Source organism: Lathyrus oleraceus, chromosome 6, assembly GCF_024323335.1.
Source record: "Lathyrus oleraceus cultivar Zhongwan6 chromosome 6, CAAS_Psat_ZW6_1.0, whole genome shotgun sequence".
NCBI classification, from domain to species: domain Eukaryota; kingdom Viridiplantae; phylum Streptophyta; class Magnoliopsida; order Fabales; family Fabaceae; genus Lathyrus; species Lathyrus oleraceus.
The window spans coordinates 8,872,713-8,884,626 of NC_066584.1; the positions used below are offsets into that span (position 1 = coordinate 8,872,713).

General features: G+C 31.2%; 1 protein-coding gene across 2 annotated transcripts; it reads right to left on the minus strand.

Annotated features, from left to right (window-relative positions):
- Positions 1-296: 296 nt before the first annotated feature.
- On the minus strand, positions 297-7,951 carry LOC127097426 (probable disease resistance protein At4g33300). 2 transcript variants are annotated; one of them, XM_051035920.1, is made up of 6 exons: positions 7,737-7,951; positions 3,009-3,550; positions 2,325-2,719; positions 1,636-1,991; positions 1,331-1,536; positions 297-1,215 (listed from the first exon to the last, which is right to left on the minus strand). In XM_051035920.1, the coding sequence occupies exons 1-6, from the start codon at positions 7,892-7,894 to the stop codon at positions 389-391; spliced, it is 2,484 nt and encodes an 827-aa protein (XP_050891877.1). In that variant the 5' UTR covers positions 7,895-7,951; the 3' UTR covers positions 297-388. The 2 variants fall into 2 exon arrangements, with proteins under 2 accessions (XP_050891877.1, XP_050891876.1); XM_051035919.1 differs by lacking the exon at positions 7,737-7,951 and having other exon boundaries at positions 3,009-3,810.
- Between the last annotated feature and the right edge of the window lie 3,963 nt (positions 7,952-11,914).

Sequence of the window (11,914 nt, forward strand, 5' to 3'; positions counted from 1 at the left end):
GGAGCCACGAAATTACGACCATCATACTCATCAATGTTCAAATCCTCAAGTTCGACTAAGTCATGTTTAAGATAGTTAATGGAAAGCCTTAAATTATTTTGTTTTATAAATAAACACTTATATGATAATCACTTATACTAGAAGAACTTAATTAAATTGTTTATCCTAACAGTTTTCCACATTTTGGTTTTCCATTACTTGCGTGATTATTAATGAACTTTAGCAACTTGGTATTTGTCATTATTAAAGACTAACAAAAAAGACTGCCATAATTTTCACCACTTAAAGAGAATAAGTTTATGAAGAAGAAAACTTCCATTAAATACAATTATGAACAACTTTTTACAAAGAATATGGGTACAAACATCACAAGAACACAAGACACCATTCATTCTCTAAGCCATTCCAAATCAAAGTACTGTTCTGACACTTGAACATGAACATTAGGCTTGGCCTTCTCAACATCTTTCCACATACCAAACACTTCCTCATCACAAATTACAAGCCTCAAAGACTTCAACAAAATAGCAGATTGAGGCACATTCTTAATCATGCAGCATTCCCTCATGTCAATCTTTTCCAAACTTGCTAATTTTCCAATCTCTTCAGGAAAACATGACAAGTAAACACATTGCGAAACATCGATATACTTCAATCTAATCATGTCGCAGACGCTAGGAGGAAGCATTTTCAATTTCGGACAAGCGTATAACCGAAGAATCTCGAGAGATCTCAGGGCGCCTAATTCAGCAGGAAGTTGTGCCAAATTGTGGCAATTGGTGAGACTCATGTTTTTGAGAGATTGTATCCTACAAATGCTTGAGGGCAAAGAAGTTACATCATCACAATGATCAAGAGTGATCTCAGAGAGGTTAGGAAAGATTCGAGACAGGTTTACCTCTTTACCCTCTAGATTGTTGTTAATCTTACACAAGACTATAAATAACTTGCCTAAGTTTTCCATGACAATGCCTCCAAATTGAGGGATGGAAACTTTTTCAAGCCATAGGCTTCTCAAGTTTGCCAAATTGTTGAAAACTGAAACATTGTGAAGACAAGCATAGGATGCACTATAGTTTATTACTATTAATGCTCTTAAATTTGGCATTTTATCTATGAAAGGAGGTAAAAAGTAATTCTTGGATGTAAAATTTATAATCAGCACTTCAGCTTTTGGAAATTCAAGTTTAGGCCAATCCATTTCCTTCATTTCGCCTGCAATGTAATATTCATTGGATACATGAATCGAATTAGCCGCAAGAAAAAATAGTATATAATTCATCAGAACGCACTCAAACACAGACACAGACACGCATTTATATCTATATACCTGTGTGAATTGAAACAATTTGTGCCTCGAATGGTTTGTGTTTGCGTCTCATCCATTCTCTGGGGAGCCCGTTCTCTCGTTTTGGCATAACTAATCGCCGGCGTTCATTAATGGTCTCGCGGTTACTCAAATTAAGTGCAAGGTCTCTAAGTACATCATGTTGAGTAACTGAGATCTCAAAGCAACTACTATACATGCCACCAGCACTGATAGATCAAGTTATCAAAATATTTTTAGAATAAATTCCATTCCTCATTGCAAATTAACAATACAAAATCTTTTAAGAACAGTTTCGAGTTGCGTACCGTGCTTCTTTCACCAAGGTGAGAAGATTTTTGTTAGAGAGCTCAACAACAATAGCAAAAGCATCTTTCTCATCAATATCATGGATTTCGACCCACATATTGATGAGAACATCTAGAGGGATTTTTTTATCCTCGGGGAATGAACACAAGTCCAAGAAACATTCCTTGATCTCTTCTCTTAAGTAGTTTATACTTATCGCCATTCTTTCAATCAGGTTGATTTCATGAGATTCTCCAATACTTTGGCCTTGAGATAACCTGTTTTTAACACTTTCCCAAAACATTTCGGTTTGATCTCTCAACGAAGCTCCGATCACTTTTAGCGCCAATGGAAGCTTTTCGCACTCACTCACAACCTATTTCCAATTGAATACTTTTAGAACAACAATCATGGTTCAAAAGAAAACATATAAAAAAAAACAGATAACACACATGATTCGATCACTAGAAACTCAGACACACAACCATGAGGACCAGGGTTTGAACCCTGATGATGGCATACAACCTAACAATATCGGTTTCTGCCAATTGAGATAGGATTTGTGGACTAACTTTATTTTATCTTTTATATAGAAACAATTTATCAATAAGTACTTATATGAGAAGCATTTATGTTGTAAGCACTTAATTAAGTTGTTTATTCTCACAAACTTAAATTACTTTATCTATACGCTGCGAAGTTGTAATACCTGTTTAACCAAATTCTCATTAGCTGTAAAAGGAATCGATTTCTGTCCAAAAGCATGGTGACAGAACAAAGACAAAGCATCCTCTTCACTCAACAATTCAACCTCATAAGTTTCATTGAATATTGTTGGAAATTTGAACCTAGAAACCACAACAAACTTGCAACCTGGTATTCTATACACAAGCTGTTCAAGAACTGAGAGTGACCAAACATCGTCTAGAACAACCAACGTTCTAGCTTCACTTCTGCATTCAAATTGTGGTATCCATTGAGGAACCGCATAATCTGGATTCAAGTTTCTGTTTCCCATGATGTGTCCCCAAATCTTTGTCCTTAGCTGCTCCACATTTGGAGATTGTGAAACAGTTAGAAACAAGATTCTCTCCTTAAAATAACCTGCAAATAGTAACAATTGTTAAAACTTTTGAAACACTTGTAAGCCTATTTGGTAGAGCTTATAGAAACAACTACTTATAAGTTGTTTTTAGCTTATTTTCAAAAGCTCTTCAAACTAGCTTATGAAAACAGTTTGACTTTAGTTTACCTTTTATTACTGAAATAGGTTATACGTAAGCACTTATACGATAAACACTTATGCTATAAGCACTTAATTAAGTTTGTTTATCCTCGTGATTCTGTCAAATTCAGAGAAGTTCTTAATGAATAAGAATTGAATTATGCTTACATTTAACTTGTTCATCTCTACAAACCTCTCTAGCAAGAGTAGTTTTCCCAGATCCACCAATCCCACAAACCCCAACAACCCATAAATCCTCTCTTCCAATAACTTTCTCTATAACTTTCTTCTTCCCCAAATCCAAACCAATACTCAAATTCAAATTTCCACAATTACCCTCAACCCAATTCTCATCTTCCTCCATACAAGACCTCACAGCTTCCTCCACCCACCCTCCACCTCCAACACCAATCTTCATAGCACCAAAATACTTCTCCAGCTTCCTATTCGACGCGTCCACTCGGTCGAACCGTTCCGCCATCTCGAACCGCACGTGATGCACGTCAGCCAATATATGAGCCTGCATGGGACCTTGCACGAACCGTGAAACGTTCTTCTCAAGCTTCTCCATTTTCTTTGCTAGCTGGAGATTCTTGTACACGTTCCACCGGCTTGAGGAGAGGACTTTTTGAGAGAGTTCCACGCCTGAACGGAGAATCTCCGAGAAACGGTCGAGCTGAAACTGTCTTTGCTCCGGTAACTCGACGCCGGTGTATTTGATTTCTTGTATTGTGGGGAGGATTTCGTTGATGCAAGATTTGAGTTGTTCTGCGCTTGCTCTGCATAGAAGAGACTTTCGAGATATGGTTATGAGCATTTTGAGAAGCTCCGTCGCTATCTCGCCGGCGAAGAAATCGTTCAGTGCCATTGTTACGCACTTGTTGATTTTCGTTTCGTTATTGGTTGTTTTATATAATATGTTTGTTCTGATGTGCTACCTGACTATAATACCCTTGCTATTTCTAACATGTGGTTAATCTTAGTGTTGAGAAAATTGGATATAACAAGCAAATCAGCATGACTATTGACTATAATCAATAATCATTTGTTTCAAGAATTCATACTTAGTTACACATATATTATTGTATTTGTAAAGTAAAATAAATTACTTAAAAGTGATATATTAAAATAGTAATGAGAGGAATAAATGAAAAATAAAATAAATATTTCAATAAAAATGAAAGAAAGTATTTTGCTATGCCGATAATCGTAGGTTTAAATCTAATTGGAATTTTTTTAAATGGTTGCTGACTAAGAGGTTTCACTCATGGAAATGCAGATATGTTAATTTGGATGATCGAATTGTTCTTCTAAATTTTGTGTTTAATATTATCTATATCTTCTTTCTATCCTTCTTGAAGTTGTATGTGATAGTTTGAAAGAAGCTTTTGTTAAGATTTAAAGAAGACTCATTTGAACAAGAGTGAAGAGAGAATCTAAGATCTATGGGCTCAAGTGAGACATTGTCTACAAACCTAAAAGTAAGGGGTGGGTGTTGGGAGTTAAGGACCTGCAACTAGTTTATCTAGTCATTTTGACTAAATGGATATAGAAATTGGTTACAAGCGCTTTAGGTTTATGGTATGACATTCTTGTAGGTAGATATGGTATCTCATTTGTCTCCTCCTCTTTGCGGAAGGGGGAGAAACTTGAAATTTTGATTTGCTTTTTATTGGTGGAGAGATGTGTCTCTTCTTGGGTCTAGAGATGACGACCCTTCTAATTCATTTGCTGATGGTATTCTTAAGAAAGTGGGATCGGTCCTTCAAACTTTCTTTTGAGAAGATCCTTGGGTAGAAACTATTCCGCTTAGGATCAAGCTTCTTGGTCTACTTTCTAGTTCTATCATACCAGATGGGTTGATATTAGAGATTGGTTGAATGGAAAATGAGAATTTTGTTTAGGATCTGAGGTAGAGGATAACTTTCTTTCTCCGTGAGATACATGTGGTTTATAATCTTCTCTCTATGTTTCATGTTTCTGCTATATCCAAAGATAAAGATAAGTGGAGCTAGAAGTACACAAGAGATGATATATTCTCTGTTGCATCAATTTATCATGTTTAATTAGATATTCTTATCTCTTTTTTGTCCTCTGATCTAGTTAAGGATTAGATTTTTCCTTAATTTGGATGAGTTAGGACCCTTTAAATGTTTTTTTTTGTTGGTGATTTTTGTAAAATAGACTCCCTTCTACGGAGAATCTATTTAAAAGGGAGGATGGGTGATTGTTGATGCTAATGAGATCTTTTGTCCTTTGTATGAGGGGTTGATTGAGTCGATTTCCCATCTTTTTGTCACTTGTGAGTTAGATTTGAGAGTTGGTATAAGATATTTTAATGACATTCGATTATTCCTAGTGATCATAGACTTTTATTTGATTTTTTCCTATCTTTAGGTTGTAGGGCTAAGTTTAGAGATGATTTTGCTATGATTTGCCACATTGTAGTGATGATATTTTTAACAGTGTTCCAAAAATTGTGAAAGAAGTGAAGGAGAAGAGTATTTTTTGGCCATAAAATTGTTTCTTAGTAAAATAGAGGTGGACTCACGCTCCTTCTCTGACTATCTTCGAAAATCTTTCCTCTATTTTAATCCTTAGTAGATCGAGTGACTGTCTCGATTCAAAAGTTGGTAGTGATTGTGGTTTCCTGGTTCTCTCAATGGCTTATAATCTGTTTAATAGTCTCCCTAAACTATATGGATGAGATTCTAGTTGTTTGGGTGTTTTGTGAGTTCCATTTAGATGGTGTAGCTGTTTTGACGCATATATATCCTATTTTTTATTTTCTTATTGTTTCCTTTGATTTTTTTATTGTGGTTGGTTTCATATTTCTTGTCCTAAATGTTCCTTTCTCTTTTGTATTTTAGTGATTTTTCACCTATTTATTAATATTAAATTTATCATTAAGAAAACAACAAAAATTAAAAGGAATAATGACAAGCATGACACACTAAAGAAAATTTTAATAATATTTATATATAAAACAAACATAATTTTATTTATATATGTGAAGTATCTGATATTAAATATTTATTTATTTTTAATCAAATAATTTAGTGATTGAAATTTATCTTTTTTAAAAAAGAACAAATAAGATATCACATATTCGAACTCGCATCCTTAATGGAATTTTACCTCTATTGTCTCTACCTAACTATCAACTGAATTGACTTAATGAAATTTCAATATTAAATATTTATAAGTTGGGATTAAAAGATTTTTTTTACTCTAATTCTCTTTAAGATTATCACACTCAAGAGAAAGATTTTCCTTTGCCTTAACACATGAAGTCGTGACACTTTCAATGTTTACTAGAGGTAAAAAAAACAAAGAGATTCATCTCAAAAGGGGATAATGTTATTTTTCTTAAATTTATTACTAGTTTATTAATCTGTTAATTTTCAATATATTTTGACTACGAGGATAAAAAATATATATATTCGTTCCTTTTATATGTGTCATGATGTTTGCACTTTTATATTTTATTCCTGTATAACTATGTTGGGGGTAATTCTAATATATATTTAATAAATACTATCCAAAATTCAACCAAACAAAAATGATATGAATTTAACCTGCCAAGTAATATCTGTTAAAGTTGAACATAAACAATAAATGCATTTTAGAACTAAAAGATAAGAAATAAGAATGTGTGGTCTTATTCTCCATTTTTCTTTCTTTGTGTCTTATTCTCCCTTTTCTCTGAATCCAAACAAACTTACTTAAAATTTATTCCTTTTATATGCGGATCATACTAACAAGTGGCTTAAGGAGATTATTTTGAAAAATCACAATAAGAAATTGTATTTTAAAAATATAAATTAAAGTAATAATTATATTATTTTTAATAAAAAATTATCTTTTTTAATTTCTTAAAATAATATATTTAGACACGTGTCAAAAATTATCATTTTTTAAATAATTATTTAATGTCATTATTTGTAGTATTTATTTTCTATTAATATACAAAAACATACAAGACTTTACTAATTTATCTGATAAAGGTGTCAAGTCAAAAAGTAAAATATGTGGTGCACCATTACCTTGACCTTAATATATATTGCTGCACTTGAAATATCACCATTATTTCAATCTTCACCGGATTTTGTGGTTTTAGTTCAAAGAAAACAATATTACAAATGCTAATCGTTAAATTACTACTTAAAACATATTTTGTATTGATCTGAAGAAAATTTTCTTAGGATTATTAGATTGTTAAATGTATTTTTAAATCATTTTTTTATAAAATTATTTTTATACGTGTATTAAGATATGATTGATCCTCCTATAATCTCAACTAAGATGACACCTTTAACTAAGAAAACTTCGACTACAACTTAGATAAATATATTAGTAAAAAAACTACCCACAATATTTGGTCATCCAACAAAAATACAAAACTATTTTCTCATCTTAAAATACTTTCTAGATTTCATGGGTTCCCAGCACATCCTACTGAAAAATCATAAATGTTCATGAATTTTGTAGATTTATTTTCAGATGCATCTATATCATATATATTTTAGTACTTTGTTAGTGAGTCATCTTAATTTTGTCTAAAATTATATTTTAAAGATATGTTTCTGGAATATGCTATGTTTTATCACATCATAAACAATTGTTGAATTTTTGAAGAATAACATAAATTAACATCAAAATACTTAAAATTACATAGATCATCATTAACATAAATTTAACATTACATTTCATTACGAGTGGATGACCCGTGAAACGTTCTTCTCAAGCTTCTCCATTTTCTTTGCTAGCTGGAGATTCTTGTACACGTTCCACCGGCTTGAGGAGAGGACTTTTTGAGAGAGTTCGACGCCTGAACGGAGAATCTCCGAGAAACGGTCTAGCTGAAACTGTCTTTGCTCCGGTAACTCGACGCAGGTGTATTTGATTTCTTGTATTGTGGGGAGGATTTCGTTGATGCAAGATATGAGTTGTTCTGCGCTTGCTCTGCATAGAAGAGACTTTCGAGATATGGTTATGAGCATTTTGAGAAGCTCCGTCGCTATCTCGCCGGCGAAGAAATCGTTCAGTGCCATTGTTACGCACTTGTTGATTTTCGTTTCGTTTCGTTATTGGTTGTTTTATATAATATGTTTGTTCTGATGTGCTACCTGACTATAATACCCTTGCTATTTCTAACATGTGGTTAATCTTAGTGTTGAGAAAATTGGATATAACAAGCAAATCAGCATGACTATTGACTATAATCAATAATCATTTGTTTAAAGAATTCATACTTAATTACACATATATTATTGTATTTGTAAAGTAAAATAAATTACTTAAAAGTGATATATTAAAATAGTAATGAGACGAATAAATGAAAAATAAAATAAATATTTCAATAAAAATGAAAGAAAGTATTTTGCTCTGCCGTAGGTTTAAATCTAATTGGAAATTTTTTAAATGGTTACTGACTAAGAGGTTTCACTCATGGAAATGCATATATGTTAATTTGGATGATCGAGTTGTTCTTCTAAATTTTGTGTTTAATATTATCTATATCTTCTTTCTATCCTTCTTGAAGTTGTATGTGATAGTTTGAAAGAAGCTTTTGTTAAGATTTAAAGAAGACTCATTTGAACAAGAGTGAAGAGAGAATCTAAGATCTATGGGCTCAAGTGAGACATTGTCTACAAACCTAAAAGTAAGGGGTGGGTGTTGGGAGTTAAGGACCTGCAACTAGTTTATCTAGTCATTTTGACTAAATGGATATAGAAATTGGTTACAAGCGCTTTAGGTTTATGGTATGACATTCTTGTAGGTAGATATGGTATCTCATTTGTCTCCTCCTCTTTGCGGAAGGGGGGGAAACTTGAAATTTTGATTTGCTTTTTATTGGTGGAGGGATGTGGACGACCCTTCTAATTCATTTGCTGATGGTATTCTTAAGAAAGTGGGATCGGTCCTTCAAACTTTCTTTTGAGAAGATCCTTGGGTAGGAACTATTCCTCTTAGGATCAAGCTTCCTGGTCTACTTTCTAGTTCTATCATACCAGATGAGTTGATATTAGAGATTGGTTGAATGGAAAATGAGAATTTTGTTTGGGATCTGAGGTAGAGGATAACTTTCTTTCTCCGTGAGATACATGTGGTTTATAATCTTCTCTCTATGTTTCATGTTTCTGCTATATCCAAAGATAAAGATAAGTGGAGCTAGAAGTACACAAGAGATGATATATTCTCTGTTGCATCAGTTTATCATGTTTAATTAGATATTCTTATCTCCCTTTTGTCCTCTGATCTAGTTAAGGGTTAGATTTTTCCTTAATTTGGATGAGTTAGGACCCTTTAAATGTTTTTTTGTTGGTGATTTTTGTAAAATAGACTCCCTTCTACGGAGAATCTATTTAAAAGGGAGGATGGGTGATTGTTGATGCTAATGGGATCTCTTGTCCTTTGTATGAGGGGTTGATTGAGTCAATTTCCCATCTTTTTGTCACTTGTGAGTTAGATTTGAGAGTTGGTATAAGATATTTTAATGACAGTCGATTATTCCTAGTGATCATAGACTTTTATTTGAGTTTTTCCTATCTTTAGGTTGTAGGGCTAAGTTTAGAGATGATTTTGCTATGATTTGCCACATTGTAGTGATGATATTTTTAACAGTGTTCCAAAAGTTGTGAAAGAAGTGAAGGAGAAGAGTATTTTTTGGCCATAAAATTGTTTCTTAGTAAAATAGAGGTGGACTCACGCTCCTTCTCTGACTATCTTCGAAAACCTTTCCTCTATCTTAATCCTTAGTAGATCGAGTGATTGTCTCGATTCAGAAATTGGTAGTGATTGTGGTTTCCTGGTTCTCTCAATGGCTTATAATCTGTTTAATAGCCTGCCTAAATTATATGGATGAGATTCTAGTTGCTTGGGTGTTTTGTGAGTTCCATTTAGATGGTGTAGCTGTTTTGACCCATATATATATCCTATTTTTTATTTTCTTATTGTTTCCTTTGATTTTTTTTTATTGTGGTTGGTTTAGTATTTTTTGTACTAAATGTTCCTTTCTCTTTTGTATTTTAGTGATTTTCACCTATTTATTAATATTATATTTATCATTAAGAAAACAACAAAAATTAAAAGGAATAATGACAAGCATGACACACTAAAGAAAAATTTAATAATATTTATATAAAAGAAACATAATTTTTTTTAATATATGTGAAGTATCTTATATTAAATATTTATTTATTTTTAATCAAATAATTTAATGATTGAATTTTATCATTTTTAAAAAAGAACAAATAAGATATCACAGATTTGAACTCGCATCCTTACCTCTATTGTCTCTACATAATTATGAATTGAATTGACTTAATTAATTTCAATATTAAATATTTATAAGTTGAGATTAAAAGATTTTTTTACTCTAATTCTCTTTAAAATTATCACACTCGAGAGAAAGATTTTCCCGTGCCTTGACACATGAAGTCGTGACACTTTCAATGTTTACTAGAGGTAAAAAAACAAAGAGATTCATCTCAAAAGAGAATAATGTTATTTTTCTTAAATTTATTACTAGTTTATTAATCTGTTAATTTTCAATATATTTTGACTACGAGGATAAACAAAAAAAAATATATTCATTCCTTTTATATGTGTCATGATGCTTGCACTTTTATATTTTATTCCTGTATAACTATGTTGGGGTAATTCTAATAAGTGGCTTATTCTCCATTTTTCTTCCTTTGTGTCTTATTCTCCATTTTCTCTGAATCCAAACAAACTTACTTAAAATTTATTCCTTTTATATGCGGACCATACTAACAAGTGGCTTAAGGATATTATTTTGAAAAATCACAATAAGAAATTGTATTTTAAAAATATAAATTAAAGTAATAATTATATTATTTTTAATAAAAATTTATCTTTTTTAATTTCTTAAATAATATATTTAGACACTTGTCAAAAATTATCATTTTTTAAAGAATTATTTAATGTCATTATTTGTAGTATTTATTTTCTATTGATATACAAAAACATACAAGACTTTACTAATTTATCTGATAAAGGTGTCAAGTCAAAAAGTAAAATATGTGGTGCACCATTACCTTGACCTTAATATATATTGCTCCTTGTCTGCACTTGAAATATCACCATTATTTCAATCTTCACCGGATTTTGTGGTTTTAGTTCAAAGAAAACAATATTACAAATGCTAATCGTTAAATTACTACTTAAAACATATTTTGTTTTGATCTTTGAAGAAAATTTTCTTAGGATTATTAGATTGTTAAATCTATTTTTAAGATATGATTGATCCTCCTATAATCTCAACTAGATGACACCGTTACCTAAGAATACTTCGACTACATTTTAGATAAATATATTAATAAAAAAACTACCCACAATATTTGATCATCCAACAAAAATACAAAAATATATTCTCATCTTAAAATACTTTCTAGATTTTATGGATTCCTAGCCCATCCAACCGAAAAATCATAAATGTTCATGAATTTTGTAGATTTAGATGCATCTATATCATATATATATATATATATATATATATATATATATATATATATATATATATATATATATATATATATATATATATATATATATATTTTAGTATTTTGTTAGTGACTCGTCCTAATTTTGTCCAAAATTATATTTTAAAGATATGTTTCTGGAATATGCTATGTTTTATCACACCATAAATAATTGTTAAATTTTTGAAGAATAACATAAATTAACATCAAAATACTTAAAATTACATAGATCATCATTAACATAAATTTAACATTACATTTCATTAGGAGCGGATGACTCATGACGTTTCAACATCTTTAAAATATTTTCGGTCGATCTTGAAATTATCACATTCACTTCAATTGGACAATTCGTTTCGTAACGGTAAAATGTACTCCACATAAACCTTAAATCATCATTTGTCTTCAACTTAAACTTTTTGAATTGTATCTTCTCTTCGTCGTCAAACGCATGTGAACGATACTTGAGTTTGACAACTTTTTGATTATCTAGATATCACATAAGATTATTCAAATTGGATTTTATATCAATGAGAGGTATGTCCTCGGTGGCAATAAATTGAACTA